Source organism: Chrysochloris asiatica, unplaced genomic scaffold, assembly GCF_000296735.1.
Source record: "Chrysochloris asiatica unplaced genomic scaffold, ChrAsi1.0 scaffold00116, whole genome shotgun sequence".
NCBI classification, from domain to species: domain Eukaryota; kingdom Metazoa; phylum Chordata; class Mammalia; order Afrosoricida; family Chrysochloridae; genus Chrysochloris; species Chrysochloris asiatica.
The window spans coordinates 5,824,416-5,843,742 of NW_006408634.1; the positions used below are offsets into that span (position 1 = coordinate 5,824,416).

At 54.3% G+C, this 19,327-nt stretch overlaps 2 protein-coding genes and 1 pseudogene across 3 annotated transcripts; 2 read left to right on the plus strand and 1 right to left on the minus strand.

Moving 5' to 3' along the window:
* Nucleotides 1-1,789: 1,789 nt before the first annotated feature.
* ASPDH (aspartate dehydrogenase domain containing) lies at nt 1,790-4,424 on the plus strand. The gene is made up of 7 exons (XM_006868143.1): nt 1,790-1,844; nt 2,480-2,624; nt 2,835-2,919; nt 3,030-3,179; nt 3,260-3,480; nt 3,551-3,705; nt 4,381-4,424. The coding sequence occupies exons 1-7, from the start codon at nt 1,790-1,792 to the stop codon at nt 4,422-4,424; spliced, it is 855 nt and encodes a 284-aa protein (XP_006868205.1).
* A 407-nt stretch (nt 4,425-4,831) lies between these two features.
* JOSD2 (Josephin domain containing 2) lies at nt 4,832-11,728 on the plus strand. Of its 2 annotated transcripts, XM_006868144.1 has the most exons (5): nt 4,832-5,024; nt 5,601-5,760; nt 7,740-7,865; nt 11,324-11,518; nt 11,629-11,728. In XM_006868144.1, exons 2-5 carry the CDS (start codon nt 5,615-5,617, stop codon nt 11,726-11,728), a joined length of 567 nt encoding a protein of 188 aa, XP_006868206.1. In that variant the 5' UTR covers nt 4,832-5,024; nt 5,601-5,614. The 2 variants fall into 2 exon arrangements, with proteins under 2 accessions (XP_006868206.1, XP_006868207.1); XM_006868145.1 differs by lacking the exons at nt 4,832-5,024; nt 7,740-7,865 and having other exon boundaries at nt 5,615-5,760.
* A 7,003-nt stretch (nt 11,729-18,731) lies between these two features.
* LOC102822861 lies at nt 18,732-19,250 on the minus strand (annotated as a pseudogene).
* Between the last annotated feature and the right edge of the window lie 77 nt (nt 19,251-19,327).

Consider the following 19,327-nt stretch of genomic DNA (forward strand, 5'->3'; position numbering starts at 1 on the left):
GTGGGAGACGTGAGTGTGGGGACTTGGGGGACCGCAGCGCTGCAGATGAGGCCCGCCCGGCTCCAGGGAAGTTGTGATTGCGCCCTAGTTTGAAGTGAAGAGGCAGGCAAGACGGCGGTCGGTTCAGGACTGGAACGCCAGGATGAGAGGGCAGCGGCCTAGAAGTACCGCAGCGAGGACTGAGCCCTGGACCAGAGGCAGATAGATGTCAGGGTGGGGGGAGTGTGTGATGTCTGAGGGAGAGGATACACCCACGTCTCAGCAGAGAGCGGGCGCTAGCGCGCGTGCAAACTGCAGGTCCAGAGAGGCGGATGAAGACACACGGCGACCAGAGCCCGCGTGGGTCTGACAGCCGTGCACCAAGGAGGGAGGCCCTCTTCCAGCTCTCCTCGCCTGAGCAAACACTGAGGGACACCAGTCCAGATCAAGTGACAACCGTGGGGGTGGTCGAACACGCAGGGCCCCTCTGCTTGGTGCGGCTTGCTGTGGTCTTCCTGCCCATACCGCTTTCCAGGCTGTTCCTACCCCCACCTGGGGCACATCCTCCCTTTACCAACTCCCATCAGACTCCCTGGGCTAAGAAGTGTCTGGGGGTTCCGGCCTTAGCAGTCAACGACTGTTTGTGGACTCGGGACTGGCCGCCCCCCGCCCCCAGCCTCCCTTTCATGCTCTCTTTCCCTCACGGTCCTTTTCAGCGCGGATCCTGGTTGCCATGGAAACACTGCAGCGGGTACCAGGTGGTGGTTGGGGGCAGGGCATAGGGCTGCCGCAGCCTCCGCCATTTTCCGTGCCAGGCATCCGAGAGGTGTAGGGGCCGGGCAGGGCACATTCTGGGGGGCCACTTGAGGACGCCCCGGGTCTCTAGCCTTTTCCTGGGCTCCTGGGAAATGAGTGGGGGGGACGGGTATGGGGGTTAACTTGAGGCGGGTGGCTGTGGCATTATGGCAGGGAGGAGAGTGAAAGGTGAAGAGTCAAGGTGGACTGAAGGACACATGTAGAAGCCTGCGGACGGTGGGACGTGGAACCCTTGAGACAGGGGGCATGGCTGGGGCGACGGAGGAGCTGGCTGGCCTGAGACCACCTGAGAACCAGGCGGGGTAGGGAAAAGGGGAAGAGACCAGGCTGGGGACAGAACTGCAGGCTGACCAGACCAGGAGGAGATGTGATGGGGGCAGGGAGGGCTAGAGACAGAGCTACAGAGAGACAAAGAGAGAGGCCCGAGGCAGAGACCCAGGGGAGGACTAGGGGAGTCGCGTGGACAAGAGGTCGTCAAGAATCGGAAGCGATTCTGTGACAACCGGCTTGGGATTTTGTAGTTTGGTAGACAAAATGCACTAACGTGCCAAAAAGAGGGAGAGTCCCAGTCCCTTGTCCCTAGCTCCTCCAGCTCCCACCCAAGCCCTCTCAACCCCCACCCCAAGCAGGATGCAGTTTCCATGACAACCTGGCCGGGCCGAAGATGGGCGGGAGACTGCAGAGGAAATTTTCCACCAAGCAAGCCAGGAGGAGGAAAGCTGGGAGGGCAGCCTGGATAGAACGGGATCCATGGGAGGCCCTTGAGTACCAACCAGCACACTAGGGCACCCATACACACACCTCGAACTCAGGGAAGGGTCCTCACCCACCCCTACCCCAGCAGACTCACTCCCTCAGCTCTGGTTCACTGAAGAGGGAAGGTTCCAGAGAGGCCCAAGGGTCAAATGTCCAAAGGTCAACCACTGCCCAGGCCTGGAGGGGGCAGGGAGCAGTGTCTGGGCTGAGTTCAGACTCCAGCCACCAGATCCCAGGGATGGCTCTCGACAAGGTCCCCAGGAGGGTGGGGGTGGTGGGCTATGGACGCCTCGGTGAGTCCTGCATGTCTCTCGCCTCCTTCCCCAGACCCCTTGCTGCAGGCCAGGACCCTGTCCCTCCTCCTCATGTGTCTTTGTCTCTGTCCCTACCTGTGTCTCTGCCCATAGCCCACTGGGTCTCCATTCACCCCTCTCTTTGGGTCTCCGTTCCCCACTCTTCCTGGGCCTCTGTCCCTCCCTCTCTCTGAGTCTCTGTCTCCTCCTCCCACTGGGTCTCTCTCTCTCTCTCTCTCTCTGGGTCTCTGTCCCCCTGTCTCTCTGGTTCTCTGTCCCCCTGTCTCTCGGAGTCTCTGTCCCCCTTTCTCTGGGTCTCTGTCCCTCTGGTTCTCTGTCTCCCTCTCTCTCTGAGTCTCTGTCCCCCTGTCTCTCTGGGTCTCTGTCCCCCTCTCTCTCTGAGTCTCTGTCCACTTTCTCTCTGAGTCTCTGTCCCCCCTTCTCAGTCTCTGCTCCCCCTTTCTCTGGGTCTCTGTCCCACTCTCTCTCTGAGTATCCCCTTTCTCTGAGTCTCTGTTCCCTTTCTCTCTGGGTCTCTGTCCCCCTTCTCTGAGTCTCTACTCTCCCTTTCTTTGGGTCTCTGTCACTCTGGGTCTCTGTGCCCCTCTCTAGCACTGTCTTCATCTTCTCCCTAGGACAGTCTCTTGTCTCCCACCTGCTGACTCAGGGACCCCAACTGGGCCTCGAACTTGTGTTTGTCTGGAATCGGGATCCAGGACGAATGGCCGGGACTGTACCTGCCTCCCTGCAGCTCCAGGACCTCGCTGCCCTTGGGGAGAGGTCAGTGACCTTGTCCAGGTGGAGCAGGGCTCAGGTAGCTTCTGTCCAAGTCCCACTCAACTGCTGTGTGATCTGACAAAGACCTCACCCTCTCTGAATCTGTTCACCACATGTGAAAGGGAACAGGTGCCCGCAGTCTGGGAAAGAATTGAGGGACAGGGGGCGGGCAACCCTTTTCCCAGGCTCTCCCCAATATTTACCCTCTTCCAGGCACCCTGATCTGGTGGTAGAGGTGGCCCACCCCAAAATAATCCATGATTCTGGGGCACACATCCTGCACCATGCCAATCTACTGGTGAGCCCCTCCCCAGCTCATGACCGCTGGCCCCTGCTCCTTCCACCTAGACCCCACCCCACCAGCCAACCCTGACCTCGGTCCCTCCTCTCCCACTCACATGCCCCCAGGTGGGGTCGCCCTCAGCCCTGGCTGACCAGGCCACGGAACAACAGCTCCGGGAGGCCTCTCACCGCTGGGGCCACGCGGTATTCGTCGCCCGGGGAGCCCTGTGGGGCTCTGAGGACATCACCAGATTGGATGCAGCAGGGGGCCTTCAGGTGAGGGTTTCCCGGACATAGGGGTGGGGGCGCGCGCGGCTGCCTAGACCACGCCCCATAACCCCGCCTCCCGCTTCCAGAGCCTCCGCGTCACCATGGCCACGCATCCCGACGGCTTCCGACTTGAGGGGGCCCTAGCCACAGTCCCCCTGCTCGGGCCCCGCACGGTACTCTACGAGGGCCCGGTCCGAGGCCTGTGCCCCATGGCCCCCCGCAACTCCAACACCATGGCGGCCGCCGCCCTGGCCGCCCCCAGCCTGGGCTTCGACCGAGTGGTCGGGGTGCTGGTGGCAGATCTCAGGTGAGGCTACAAAGTGGGGAGGGGAAGCTGGGGGCCAAGGCAGCCCGACTAGCCGCCCTGCCTGTCCCAGTCTCTCAGACATGCACGTGGTGGACGTGGAGCTGAGCGGACCCCCAGGTCCCACGGGCCGCAGCTTCGCCGTGCACACTCACAGGGAGAACCCAGCTGAACCAGGCGCTGTCACCGGCTCTGCGACAGTCACTGCCTTCTGGAGAAGCCTCCTAGGTGCGACAGGGTCCCCTCCCCAGCATTCCGCAGACCTTGGGGGTCTCCGGTTCTGGCTGCCATTGTGATTCTGTCCTAGTTGGTTGTCTAGTTGAAGCCCTTTGACGGTCTCTGGTCGCTCTGTAGGATAAACGCTAGACTGCTAACCACTAAGTTGGCTGTTCAAACCACCAGCCTATCCCTAGGAGGGAAAGATGGGGCTTTTCTGCTCCCAGAATGATTAATAGCCTCAGAAACCCTCTGTAACTATGAGTTGGAATTGACTCGGTGGCAGAGAGTTTGGTTGGGGTTTTTAACTGTCTCCTAACACCCGGACCTTTGTCTCAGTCTGCGTCCTTGTCTTTCTTCTGGATCTCTGTCCTTCCACTCTCTCTCTCAGTCTGTTTTCCTCTCTGGGTCTCTGTCACCTCTCTCTGAATCTCTGCCCCTCCCCCAGCTCTGTCTCCCTCTCTCTGAATCTCTGTCCCCGTCTTTCTGGGTCTCTGTCCCCCTAGCTTTTTGGGTCTCTGCCCCCCACCCCGGTCTCTGTCCCTCATCCCCCTGAGTCTCTCTGTCCTTCCCCCTCTAGGGATTGCCCTTCACCTTGCCCTGCCCCTCCTAACTCTAGGTGTCTGTCTCTCCTCATCTCCATCTCTCTATCCCCTGTCTCAGTCTTGAATTCTCTCTCCCTCATAGGCTGCTGCCAGCTCCCCAAGAAGCCGGGAATCTACCTCTGCTGAGAAGTCTCCTCCCTCCCGAGAGAACGTCTTTGTGCAATTATCTCCCACCACCACCTTCCCGTGCATGCCCTCAGTTCCCCATTCTCCCGCCTGTCTCAGTAAAGATCTGAGACTCATCTCCCTGAATGGTCCTCCTGTCTTTCTCGTCTCTTGTTTCCCTATGATGTCACGCTGCTTCTACGCGCTGTGCATGACGCCGTCACGAGAGACAGACCCACTTGGGGGTAAAACGACGAGCCGCTATCTCGATAGCACATACACTACATTTCCCAGAATCCTTCTGTGAAGCAGAGGGTACGGTAGTAGGAATGTACGCAAGAAGGCGGGCCTCTGCGAGATGTATTTCCGGGTTCGTCGCTATGACCGACGGAAGATGTAGTCTGGCGTTTTCTTGCGGCGACAGCAGACGTTCCCTTGGAAGCCTGCGTATCCGCGGGAGCCGCCGGAAATCGTAGTCCGGCGCGCGGAGGCTGCCGGGAGCTGCAGTCTGTCCCGTCTGCCCAGTCAGCGCCGTGCTGCCCGCCCGGTGCTCGGAGTCCGGAGCCGCCGCCCAGGGGGATGCCGAGGCCCCTGACCCAGGGGAGCAGAGAGGCAGGCAGGGTGAGCGGCGTTGCCAGGCAACGGGCGAGCGCCGCGGTTGGGTACGGGTCAGAGAAAGGGATTCTATTGCTGGGTATTGGGGAAGAGGGGCTGGTTGCCAGGTTATAAGAGGAAGGGACCTTGTTGCTTAGTGACTGGGGAGTGGGCCCTGTTACCACGTGACAAGAGTCTTATGTTGCTAGGCGACCAAAAAGAGACCCAGTTACCTAGCGACTGGGAAGGAGGTTTCTCTATTGCTAGGTAACCAGAAAAGAGACTTTGTTACCTGGGGGGGGGGGGTCCTCCGTTGCTAGGCAACCAGAGAAGAGACCTGTTAACTCAGAGGCCAGGGAGTGGGGTGTTCCTGCGTTGCTAGGTAACCAACAAAGGGACCCTTTTATTTAGTGATGTGGCGGGGGTGGTCCTCTGTTGTTAGGTAGGCTAAAGAGAAAGCCTTGTTTTTAGGGGCAAGGGATAGAGGAACTTATGTGTGCTCCCAGTCTGCCTGAACCCCCACCCCCAAAGGCCTGCTCCTGCTTGGAGCTTGGGCTTCCAGATCCTGAGCTCCCAGTCCCTTCCACCCCCCAAACCCCTCAGGAGCCGAGGACGGCATGTCCCAGGCCTCGGCAGCTCGGGAGAGCCCACCGTCTGTGTACCACGAGCGACAGCGACTGGAACTGTGTGCCGTCCACGCGCTCAACAACGTTCTGCAGCAGCGCCTCTTCAGCCAGGAGGCTGCGGATGAGATCTGCAAGAGGTGACCATCACCACCGGGAGGTGGGGCAGAGTCAGGGGGCTTTCTGCTGCCCCGCCCACTCCACCAGGCCTGGTAGGGAGGATCCCTCCTACTTCAGTCTCAGCTCAGACCTCCCCCTCTCGCATTTGGACCCTCCTCCCAGCCTCCTAGCTTCCCAGACTCCACTTTGCCCTGCTCACATATTGCTCATAGCTCCCCAGTACCTCAAGAATTTCAAAGCCCAGCCCTTCAGCCTGAGACTCAAGTTCCTGCACACTCTGGCTCCCACCTGAAGCTTCGTGTCTCACTGCACCCGCGCCCTTCAACCCAAAGTTGCTTGTCTTTGTTCTCTAGTGCAGCCATAACAGAAATACCACAAGTGGTCATTTTCACAAACAAATGTATTCTCTTGTAGTTGAGGAAACGGGAAGTCGGAATTCAGGATGCCAGCTCTGGGGAGGGTGTTTCCTCTCTGTCAGCTCTCAGGGAAGATCCTTGTCTCCTCTCAACTTCTGGCCTGGGCTGCTTGGCGGTGAAGCATGTGGTATCTAATCTTCCCCACCATTTGTGCCGCTTGCTTACTCTGCTCTTTGGTATCTCAAATGAGGTTGATTTAAGAAACACACACCCTATACTAATACAGGAGCACAGTGGCTCTGTAAGATCAGCACAGGGGTGCAAACCACAAGGTTGGCAGTTCAAGCCCACCAACTGCTCCACAGGAGAAAGATGAGGCTTTCTGCACCCACAAAATTTACAGCCTCAAAAACCTTCTACAGGGTTGCTAAGAGTCAAAACTACTCAATGGCACTTAACAACAACACTAATATTGTCTCCTTAACTTAACCAAAACACAACAAACAAAAGACCTACTCCTGAATAGGATCATAACCAAAAGGGTACGAACCCACTGCCCTCTATTCTGACTCATTGTGACCCTTTTAGGACACAGTAGAACTGCCCCCGCAGGGTTTCCAAGGCTATAAATCTTTGTGGAAACAGACTGCCTTCCAAGGAGCTGCTGGTAGGTTCAAACAGTCCACCTTTTGAACCTGCCAGCCAAGTGCTTAGCCACTGCCTCGCCACAGGACCTTTGCACAGGCTTCCTCCTCTCTGAAGCCTGGCATGCTGAAGTTTTCACACATGACTGCTTTATTTCTGTCCCCTCTCCTTTTCTGTGTTTCCGAAGCCTCAGCACCTGTCTTCTTCAGTCTAGACTCACATCCCAGCTTGTCACCCCATAAGATACCAAAGTGGTCTCTCACCCACTTTCCCCCAGAATCTTCTGGCCGAGTCCCACCATGAGATTCATTCTTCTAGAACATATCCAGCTCCTTCCTCATTCAAATAAATCGGAGATTTTTGGTCAGCTCTGTCTACCACACTTGGAAACCCAGAGATGAATCTCATAGGAATCCAGCCTTGGGAGAGTCTGCCATCAGGAGAGGGAAAGAGATGAAGAACAGGAACCCACAAATTTTCCCTTACTCTGACTCCCCTTCCCTGTCCACTGAGGGCCCAGAAAGAGAACAGAGGGGCTATTGTTCCTGAGAATGCAGGCCCAGAGACAAATGGAGACAAGCGGGCCTTGGGGGGAGGGGGATATGGGTGTGGGTAGGACAGCTGGAGGGAAGATCAAGAGGTTGGAGCTCTGGTGATGGGGTTGGGGAACAGGTGGCTGGAAAGATATGGGGTGGGTCTGAGACTAAGAGCTAAACAGGGACCAAACCATGTGGGGCCTTGAATGCCAAGTCCACAGCGCCTCAAATATCAGGTTGAGGGACTGGGAGTCCATCCTGAAGGTGCAGGGGAGCCAGGGAGGCCTGTGAGCTGGACTAAAGAGAGAAACTGCAGGTCAGGGAGAAGGCTGGGGCAAGGGTTCAGATGGGAGAGGACAAACAAGGACCTGGGGGCTGACGAGTTGTGGGGTTTGAAGAGGAAACAGTCCAAAGGTTGGGGTGACTTTCTGCTTTGACCACAACCCTGCCCTCCCCCACCAGGTTGGCACCAGACTCCCGGCTGAACCCCCATCGCAGCCTCCTGGGCACTGGCAACTATGACGTCAATGTGATTATGGCCGCTCTGCAGGGGCTGGGCCTGGCTGCTGTGTGGTGGGACAGACGGAGGTAGGACCCAGAGCGCTGCATCATGGGAGCTGGCCTGGGCACAGAGGGTCACTTAGTAAATGTGGGATGAGGCAGCAGGAGGATGGCTGGATAGGCAGAAAGAAGGTGCGTGTGTTCTCTGTTGCTTAGATAACAGAAACAACACAGTGAGCAACTGTCACAAACAGAAATTTATTTTCTCAGTTTAGGAGGCTAACAGTGTGAATGCAGAGCACCAGCTCTCGGGGAGGATCAGCTCTGGAGGACGATGCTTGTCTCTTCTGAACTTCTGGTCCTGGGCTGGGCAGTCTGTGTGTGGCTTGGCAACCTTTCCCCATCTCTGTTTGCCTAATCTCCACTTCTCTCATGTAAGAGACACACCCTACACTTAACCCTGCCTCGTCATCAAAACAGAAAACCCTTTCCCAAATGCCTCGGTGATGGTGGTGGCGGTTAGCAGTGGAATGCTTTAACCACTGTGTCAGCGTTAACGTCCATTGTTGTCCAGCGCTGTCCAATCAGTTCTGACTCATAGTGACCCTGTAATAGGGTTTCCGAGGCTGGAAATCTTTGCAAGAGCAGAACGCTTTATCATTTGCCCATGGAGCAACTGGTGGGCTCAAACCGCTGACCTTGTGGGTCACAGTCCAGTGCTTAACCCGTAGAGCCACCACAGGCATAGAGGTTAGGATTTCAGCGCACATTATTTTTTGGGGAGTGGGAGGGTTATAAAACTGACATGGCAGAAGCATCTGACCCCCTCTAACTTCATGAAGGCGAGTCCTGGTGTGGCGCTGTAGGATAAACACTGGACTGCTAACCACAAGGTCAGAGGTTCAAACCCACCAGTCGCTCCTTGGAAACATCATACAGCATCTCTGACTCAATAGTACTTAACAACAACAACTTCCTGAGGGAGGAGAATCACCAGGGCTGATTTCTACAAGGCGACAGTCACATTTGCCTCCTCTCACCAGTGCCAGCATTTTTACAAATTCTGACACCAGCCATCCCTCCCTTCCTCCCACAGCACTCTCGACTTGGACTTCTGGGCTGGGTCTGATCCTTGGTGGCAGTGGCCACGCAGAACTCACAGACGATACTCACGATTGTGGAGTTGATTAGGAAGTTACTGATTATAGTTCAGGATCCGAAATGACTCAGGATTCAGTTCTTCCACAAAGCATAGCCTCGTCTCAGCTAGCCCCACAACCCTCAGGCCTCCTGGGCCAGACCGCTCTCTGTCCTGCTTGGGCAAGTGTTACAAAGCTCTTAAGTACCCCAGTAAGTGCCCAGAGGTACCTCGTTCCACCAGCAAGCCTCTTGCTGGACGGCACCCGGCTGGCTTGTTCTGTGGACCATCTCTCCTCCTGCTGGTGTCCTGTTTTTGTTGTCTCTGCTGCTGCCAGCATTTCTCACCATCTCCAATATTACAACTCTCTGTCTCCTGGGTCTAGAAGGTTCCAAAGGCACTCTCCCGTCTCTTCTTCATAGTGGGACAGTCAGGCCCCCTTTCTACCTTTGGAACAGCTCATATTAAGCTTAGTGGAATAGCAAAACTGATCAATCCCCTCATTAAGTTTCCACATACTGTATTTGCATGATCCCACCCCCACAAGGTTCCATGGACCCTATTTGCATTACTAGCAAGCTGTCCAATCTCCTTGGTGGGCCACGGCACCTTATTTGCATCATCCTATCCAATATTTTGGTGGGAGTTCTAAGACCATGGCTAGAAAAGCCATATAAAAGCAACTATCACAATTCCATGCATAACAGAAGGGCAGATGGTGAGAGGTGGGTGGGTGGTTAGGTGGGCAGATGGATGGTTAGCAGATGGGTAGGAAAGTGATGCTACTAAGTGGTCAATGGGATGAGTTGATGAATGAATAATGAGTAGATTGATGGTAATTGAGTGAAAACCATGAATGGGTGGTTGGGTGATGAAGCGCATGAATGGAGGATAGTGGCCGAATGGTTGTGTGATTGTTGGTAGGTGTGGAGAGCAAATAGATACTTGAGTGGTCGGATGGATGGGTGTTGGTGGATGTGTGGATGTGAATGGTGGTGGAGTAAAGGATAAAGGATAGGTGATTAGTATATAAACCCACTACCTACTGTCTAGTCACTTCCGGCTCCTAGTGACCATAGAACAGAGTAGAATGGGTGGCCCCACAGAGCTGCCAAGGCAGTGAAAATTTATGGGTGCAGACTGCCACATCTTTCTCCCACGGAGATGGATTCAAACCACTGATCTTTTTGGCTAGCAGTCAAGCTCTTTAACCACTGTACCACCAGGGCTCCTTGGCTGGTAGATAAACCAAACCAGACCCACTGCCAACATTGAGTCAATTCCAACTCATATCAACCGTATATAGTTTCCGAGACTGTAAACCTTTATGGGAGCAGACAGCTTCATCTTTCCCGAGGTGCAACTGGTTGGTTTGAAACACCAACCTTGCTGTTAACAGCCCAGAGCTTAAGGCTTAGCAGGTTGTTGTTGTTAAGTGCCATCGAGTCGATTCCAACCCATAGCGACCCTGTATACGGTTTCCAAGGAGCAGCTGGTGAGCTTGAGCCGAAGACTTGGCAGTTCCAATGGCTTTGCAGTCTGGCGCATTAACCCACGGCTCCACACTAGGACTCCAAGGCTTGGCAGGTAGTAAGTAGCAAATAAGTGATTGGGGAGTTGGATAGCCGGCTGGATGGTGGCTGGATGTATGGGTTGGTGGTGAATGGATAGGTCAATGGTGGATGGAGAAAGAGTGAATGAGAAATTGAGTACATATGTTTTTGGGTAGGTGGCTGACTGGCTGTTGTTTGTCTGGGTAGATGGGTGGGTGAATGGCTTGTTCTGTGGACCATCTCTCCTCCTGCTGGTAGATATGGATTGTAGATGGGTAGTTTGTTGGTGGGTGGTTGTTAGCTGAATTGATGGGAGGTGGCTAAGTGGATAGATGGATGGTGGATGATGCATAGATCAATGTGATTGGATAAAGCATGGAGGGGGGTTGGGTGGATTATGGGTAAGTTGTTGAGCGGGTAGTTGATTGAATGGGTGGAATGTTTGGTTGGGTGCATGGTGGTTGGCTGGATGGGTCGATGGCAGTTGGCTGGATGGGTGAAGCTTGGGTTGGGTGGATGAACAGGAGAATATATGAAAACAAAGTGTGGGTTGATTAAAGAAAATTCCTTGAGCAGACTCACTCTGCCCATGCCCACCTGGCAGGCATGAGGACAGCAGGGAATAGGGACCCAGGAAATGGGGTCAATGGTGACAGAGCTGTGGGTGGTGTGAACCCAGTAAGGGAAGGAAGACAAGAGGAATGGCCCTGGACAAATCTGGGGACCCCCCATCAGGTGATGGACAGAAATGGGGACCCCAAGGTCATGGGAGGCCATGGTGGGTGTTACTGTTACTCTCAGTAACCTTGACCAGTGGGTGCCCACTGGGGACCACATGTCCTTTCCTGTCGCAGGCCCCTGTCCCAGCTGGCCCTGCCCCAAGTGCTGGGGCTGATCCTGAACCTGCCCTCTCCTGTGTCTCTGGGACTGCTGTCCCTGCCACTGCGCCGGCGACACTGGGTGGCTCTGCGCCAGGTGGACGGTGTCTACTACAATCTGGACTCCAAGTTGCGGGCACCCGAGGCCCTCGGGGACGAGGATGGCGTCAGGTAAGCCCCGGCAGCCACAGTGGCAAGGTCTTGTCCTAGCGCTTAAGCCCTGTGCCCCGGAAAGGATGGCTGGTTTCCCATGTCTCCGTCTGTCCCTCCCTCCCACCCAGGGCATTCCTGGCGGCCGCTCTGGCTCAGGGCCTGTGTGAGGTGCTGCTGGTGGTAACCAAAGAGGTGGAGGAGAAGGGCTGCTGGCTGCAGACAGAGTGACCCTACGGACCAGGACCACAGTCTCCTTGGGCTGGGGAAGGACCCACCAGGCCCCTGCTTCCTGGACCCCAGGGAGGCAACCCCTCCTCCCCACCCCCCCACCCCAATGCCACTGCTGCCTCAATAAACCTTCCAGTTCATTCCCAGACTGTCTGTGTCTGACTCCCAGTTAGTAGCTCAGCACTTAACCCTGTGTGCCACCAGGGCATGTTCCATAAAGATGACGACAGCCTGTGGGGCAGTTCTATTTAGTTATATGGGATCAATGGGAGTCAGAATCAACTCAACACCACCACCACTGGATGTGGACAAGTCAGGGGAAGGAAATACTTGGAATGACACCTAGGACATTTGTTGCTATTGGTTCTGACTCATAGCGGCCCTGTGTAGGGTTTCCGAGGAGCAGCTGTATGACACACGTTTGTCTTGCTCATTGTGTGAGGAGACAATGAGAGATGAGGGGGGATCTTGGTCAGGAACCAAGGCAGACAGGGCCTGGACTGAGCTGAGCATCAGCTGGAGGCTTGGGGAAGAGGATGGGAAGTTGTGAGCAGGCAGAAGCAGGTCAGTCTGGGTGTAGAAAGACCCCTCTGAGGCCCTGGGGGTGAGATGGGAGGCAGGGAGAGGGTCCTGAGGTTGGAGACAGAGGAGTGACAAAGAGAAAGTCCCTGGGAAGAGAGTAAGGACCAGGCTGGGCCTGGTCTTTGGGGCTCTGTGGCCAGGTGGAGGAGTAAGGGGAAAGATGGTAGGCTTACCCGAAGCCCTGAGAACCCCAGAAAAGTGGATTTGAGAGGATGCAGTGCTCAGTGGGGATATAAAGGGGTGACAGGCAGGGGGCATCGGGGAATAGGGACCCGGGAGATGGGTTCAGAGGTCGGGGAGATGTGGGTAGTGTGGGACCCAGTGAAAGACAGTGGGAGGAAGGGGCGTAGACAAATCTGGAGACCCCCATCAAGCACCAGACTGAATTGAGGAACCCAAGGTGACAGGGAGGCTGGGGTGGGGGTGAGAGGTGAGGGCATCCAAAAGGTGCTGTGTGGGTTTCTCCACCACTCAGACTCACACTATACTCCACCCTGGTAGTGAATTCATCCAAGGACAAGAAAGACAGGTTCCAACCTGAGCACAGGGCGGGGCAGCCCAGCCACCAGCCGCCTCATAAAAGCCCGAGAGTAGTTTGGGGCCAGGACGATGTGCCCCACCCCACCTGGACCCTCACACTCCTTCCTCATGGCCTGTTCCCCTGTATCACACTTTGTCTGAGTCTCTCCCTCTCTCTCTGTTTCTGTGCCGGGTCTGCATCCTGAAGCTCGTCTTTCTCACTTTCCTTATCACTCACAGCCTCTCTCTGTCTCAGTCTGTCTCTTTCCCTATCTGTCTGTCTTTCTCCATTTTTCCAGGTCTCTCTCTGCCTCTTCTCTCTCTCTCTGTCTCTCGCTCCCTTTTGTCTGGTTTATTGCTCTGTCTCTGCGTCTCAGTGTCTGTTGCTCTGGGTTGCTCTGTTTGTCTGTCAGGTTCAGAGAAAGCTCTGTGTGTCTGCTTTGTCTCCGTTTTTCTTGGTCTCTCTCTGTCTCTTCTCTGATAGACTGTCTCTGAGTCTCTGTGCCCCCAGCCCTTCTCCTATCTCGGTATGTCTCCCCCTCAGCCCCCCTCCCTGCCTGTCCCTGTCCCAGCCCCTGGTTCCAGACAGCCTGGCGGCCTCCTGAGTGTTTCTATTCTGGGCAGGCCAGAGTGACAGGCTATGACCTCCTCAGGTGCAGCGCTCCCCTGGCCAAATATGGTCAGGACTGAAGGGTGAGGGTGGGGCTCTGGCTGAGGACAGGGGCCCCCCCACGCACTAATCTATGCAGTGTCGCCTGGGCGCTGACTGAGCACCTACTGTGCGCCGGATGTCCCTGCCCAATCACACTGCCCCTCCCACATTTTGGGGGACGCAATTTCTCAGGGGTCCCTACTTCTCAGGAAGTAACTCCGGACTCTTGGCCAAGGTAGGGGTCCCAGAGTTGAAGATGGGGTCCCGGCTGCCCGTTGTTGGGGAGCACCCCAAGCAGCCACACTCAAGAAAAGGGTGGGGGAAGGGCTGTGGTCACACAGCAGGTGTGAGGAGGGAGGGTTGGCAGCTGTTCCCGCGCCCCCTGGTGCTGACAGCTGAGTCCAGATTTAGCTCCTGGCCTAGGGATCTGGCCCCATAAGGCCTTGGGGAGGACAACCACGCCCCTGGGGTGCCCCTTAAATCACAGGCTCGACCCCAGGGTGGTGGTCGCCGCCGATGTCAGGTGAGAGGGGCTGCACTCTCGCTGTCCCACCCACTCAGGGGTCTCTCTTGTCTTTCTCTGCCTTGCCATCTTTCTCTCTCTCTCCATTCATCTCTACTTCTTCATTTCTCCCCTCAGCTTTCACTGTCTCCATCTCCCTCACCTTCTTTGTGTGTCTTTGTCTCTCTTCTCTTATCCCTCTAGCTCTGTGCCTCTTCCTCCCTCTCTGTCTTCCCGTTTCTTCTCTCTCCGCTCCTGCCTCTCTTCCATTCTGTCTTTCCCTTTCTCTCTCTTCGTCTCTCCCTGTTTGTGAATCTCTGTCTCTCTGTGTCTTTAGTTCTCTCCTTTCTGTCTCTAACTCTCGTTCTCTGCCTGTCTCTCCCTGACTTTTTCTCTTGGTCTCTTTGTCTCTCCCTGACCTCTTTCTGCCTCTGTCTCTCTTCTCCCTCTCTCTCTCTTTCTTCGCCCTCCTCCTGCATATATCCTTCTCTTTAACTTTCTTTCTCTCCCTCCATCTCATCTCTCTTGTTCTCCATTGGTAGGTTTCTTTCCCTGTCTCTCTTCATTTGTCTCCCTGTTTTTCTCAGCCTCCCTGGCTCCTCTCTCTGACTTCACCTCTCTCTCTGTTTCTCGCGGTCTCTCCATTTCCCTGTCTTCTTTTCTTCTCTGTTTCTCTGTCTCCATCTCTCCCTCTCAGTTTCACTCAGTCTCTCTCTCCATCTCTGTCTCTTTTCCTATTTCTCTCCGCCTGTTTCTTAGCCTCCCTGCCTGTCTCTGACTTCACCTCTCTCCATCTCTCTCCCTCTTTGTCTCACTCAGTCTCTTTCTCCATCTCTGTATCTGTCTTTCTCTCTATATATGTATCTCCGTGTCCTCTTTCTCCCTTTCTTTCTCTCTCACTCTCTCTCTCCTCTTCCCATTTCTCTCCATCTGTCTCTTAGCCTGCCTGCCTCTCTCTGACTTCACCTCTCTCCAATTCAGCCCGGATGGAGGCGGACCGCCTGGGCCCTCTGCTGCAGTGTTTTTGTTTGGGGGTTTTTTCTGCTGAATAAAGCTGTTTCTGTCCTCACCTCTCTCCACTCTTCTCGCCTCCTTTCCTTCCTCAACCTCCTGCCTCTGAGCTCAGTGCCCTCAGCCCTGGCCCTGGGTGGGTAGGAGACTCCCCTGTCTCTCAGGGGCAGCAAGAAACAGAAGCTGAGAGACAGAGACACAGGGGGAGAAAGACAGAGATTAACACTGAGGGAGAACCAGCAAGAGAGAGGCATAAACCCAGGACAGGTCCTCACAGTGAGACAGCAGGACAGAGACAGTGAGAGAGAAGGCGGGAGGGGGTGTGGATATAAGTTCAGACACAGGGAGAGATACAGAGACAGAGAGACTCACATACAAACCCAGTGGGGAAAGCCTCCCCTCCCCCTCCCCCCACACCCCCACCCAAGACTGTGCCAGGCCCAGGACAATGGGCCCTTGTCCAGCTCCCAAAGACCAGGGGGTGGGGTAAGCTGGCTGTTGGGGAGGAATGGGAGGGTACTGACTGGCTGGCTGCTCTGGGGCCCCCACCTGGCAGCCCAGGCCACCCAGCCTCCACCCTCTGACTCCTCCTACTTTCCTCCATCCTCAAACTGCCTCCCCCACTTCTCCCCTCCTCCTGCCTTGCTAGGCTCCACTTTACACATTCTGACTCCCCTTTCTCCCTGACCCTCCTTCTAGTCTCCCATCTTAGGATCTGCCTTCCATTTGGCCTGGAGAAGGGAATGGGCATTAATCCAGCACCCACCCACTATATGCACCTTCAATGACTTCTCACCTTTCTCTCCGTACCCCTCCTGACCGCCCATCCTCTGCCTGTTCTATCTGTGCTTCTGGCTCCCTTCCTAACAAGGAGATGAGCATTTATTAAGTGCCTCCTGTTTGTCAGGCAACTTCCATACACTGCCTCCATGTCTTTTTTTTTTTTTTTCTGCTCCCCTTTTTTACCTGGATTCCTTTCTCTCCTTTCTGATGTGGCTAATCACTCCCGGGTGGGGGGTGGTGGATGGATGGGCATTTATTGAGTACCTACTGTGTACCAGGGAAATAATAAATGTTTTCTTAGTACACTCTTTTGCTCCCTTCAATTCCTTGTTTTCCTCCCTTTTTCTAATGTGTCTGCTCTCTCCCTGGGGGAGAACAAACATCTGTTGAGCACCTATTGTGTACCAGGCACTTCACATACATTTCTCCTGTCCTTACACCTTTTTCTTCACTATCCCTACTTATAGTCTTATCTTTCTCTGCTCTCTGTTCTCCTCCAAGGCAGGGAACATACATTAATTGAGCGCCTCTGGTGTACCAGGCAATTTACATGCTTTCTTTACCCTCCTCTTGCCCTCCCATGTCCAGTGACCCAGCGTCTTTGCTTCTTTTGCTCTCTGCCAGGGAAAGAAATGGGCATTTATTGAGTGCCTACTGTGTGCCAGGCAATTTCCATACACTGTGTTCTCCCCCTTGTGACTTCACCTGTCCTTGATCCTTCTCTCTGAATTCACCTGCTTCTTTCTGTTCCACCTGTCACTCCTGGGGAAGGAAATAAGCAATAATGGAGTGCCATTTGTATGCCAGGTGATTATCATTGTACCTCATTTCCCTCGCCTCTTTTCTCCATCTTCATCTTCCTCTCTCTCTCTCTCATTCTGTCAGCAGTTTCTCCCTTCTGCTCTCTGAGTTCTTTTCTGGGGAGAGAATTAGCATTTACTGAGCCCTTCCTGTGTGCCCGGGAGATGGGAGATGTGCCTGCTAGGCCTCCTCCTCCCTCAGCTCCTTCAGCCTGGCCACCTCCTCTCTGCATGCATCCTCCAGCCATCATCTTCACCTTCCTCTTGTCTTCTCTCTCTCCTCCAATGAAGACAATGTGCATTTATTGAGTGCTTCCTGGATGCCCAGTGCCTCACCTGCACATGCTTTCATGCCCATCCCATTTTCTCTCATCTCCCTGGCAGTTCTCTCCTGGGGGAAGAACCACGCATGGATTGAGCGCCTGCTGTAATCAGCTCCTTTGCATATGCTGTCTTCTCAGCTCATAGGCTCTGTTCTTCCTTCTCTTCTCTTTGCTTGCTTCCTGTATGCTGGATGCCAGGGACAGGGATGAGCATTTATTGATCACCTGCTGTAAACCAACTGATTTCTATATATTGCCTGCATCTCTCCTTTGCTTCCTCCTCTCTGCTGAAGCTGCTTCCTTTTCTCCACCTTGTCTGCCTCTCTCCTTCTCCACTTAATTAGCACCTACTGTGGGTGATGGGCAATTTACACCTAGGACTTCCTCTCCTTAAGCTCTTCCCTCCTGGACTTTTCATCTGTTGTCTGTTCTCCTGAAGATATTCACTGAGTTCCTACAGTATACCAGGCTTTCCCTCTGCTCTGCCTGCCCTGCTCACACTGCCTCCCCTCCCCTGGCCTTCCTCTTTTTCGGCTGACCCTTCTCTCCTTTCTTGCTTTCCATCAGGGAAGGGCAAGATCACCCACAGTGTGCTAATTCACCTGAAACCTCTGGGTCTCCCCAGGCCTTCTCTCTGGAGGGGCTCCAGAGCGAGGGGAAGGAGGCTTAGGGGGGGGTGTCTCAGAGTCTCTGTCATCACAGCTGTGGGGTGGTGGTGGTGGGGGTCGTGTTTACCTCACTGTGCTGGGCAAACAGAAATACATTCACTTATGTGAAACTTGGCTGTGATGGACTCAGGCTCCAGTTTGGAGTCTTTGTCGGAAACTATGAGGGGTGGGAGGGGCCAGCTAAAGAATTGGTGCCGGGGAAAGTGCTGGAAGTGGACCTGGGCTCAGTCGTGCCCACTCTGAGGGAAGGGCACTGACCCTTCTAATGGTTCTAAAGATACTCTCTGACCACTCTCTCCACCTCCCTCCCCGGAGCCTCCAGCTTAGATTGCTCCGAAGGCTGGGACTGGGGAATCCCCGCTGGGCTCAGACCACCTGACAGAGCTGAAGAGGAAACTAAGGCTCAGCTGAAATGAGGAGCCACCGAGGACCCTGCTGACCAGCCCCTCTCAGTCTCTACCTTTCTCTCTCCCTCTGGCCCTCTCTCTACTTGTCTTCCTGTGTCTCCCTCTTCACCTCCTTTCTCTCTGCCTCTCTCTAACGCTCTCCCTCTCTTCTTTCTATCTCTAACCTCTCCTTTTCTGGTTTTCTCCCGCCCTGTTTCTCTCTCTCCCTCTTCCTCTCTTATTCTCTCTCATTTTCTTTCACATTTTTATTCTCCCTCACTCTCTCTCTTATCTCCTTCCTTTCTTCTCTCTCACACACATTCTTTTTCACAAGCTACCTTACACAAGCACACACCTTTCTCCCACCTCACAGGGTCTCCCTTGAAATGTGTCTCCACAGCCCCCCATGCTGCCTCCCCCATCCCCATCCCAGGGCCTCCTAACTTTTCTCCATCTTTTTATGTTTAAATTGTGGTCTGGGTGTTGTAAAAGACAAATTGCTGAGTCCTCGCGTCTCGAAGATGATGTAGTTGGTTTGATATGGGGACACATTTCCTGTCCCATCATTCTTTATCACCCTTCCCCAAAACCTCATCTTGAGGCGTGGGGAGGGCAGTACACACACCTCCCTTGTCATTCTCTCTCTGTGTGTCTTTCTCTGTGTGTGTCTGTCTGTCTGTCTTACTCTCTGTCTGTCCTCATTCTCGCTCTCTTTATTTTTTTTTACTTTTGTTTGCATTTTATTTTAAGCTTAATTTACTTCCAAGTCAGATGTTTTTATTTCTTCCGTTTCTTCTGGGATATATTTTCCTTCCATGCAACCTCGTCTTCTGGTTTAGGAACAATTTGTTCCTTTTCAGTGAGGATCATCTCAGTGTGGCAGGGAAGCTCATGTAGGGGTTGGTCCGACCATGAGCTCAGTAAATTCAATTCAGCCGGCGGCGCATCTTGGGGGCTTCGCTGACCTGGATATACTCAGTGATCAGAGAAGCCACATCTAAGTCCTTCAGTTCTGCATTGCTCCCTGCATTTTGAAACATGCCTAGCAAAAAATCAGCACTCTTTTCTGGGCCACCAACCCAGTGTCCAACCCCACTGTTTGGCCTGGACACACCTATCGATGCCACCTTTATAAGTCGTCGCCAATGGTACGCATTGTTTCTGCAAAGTGACATCTTTCAGATACGTGGTGACTTTTCAGATGTGCATATCCTTGAGGGCCTCAGCTCTGAGTGTTGAACCTCTTGATTTGCATGATTTTGTAGGGTCTTATGAGTCAAGTGACTACGGAACCATTTTGTGAGATTAGCTCAGAGTTCTTTTCCTCTCTCTCTCTCTCTCTCTCTCTCTCTCTCTCACACACACACACACAT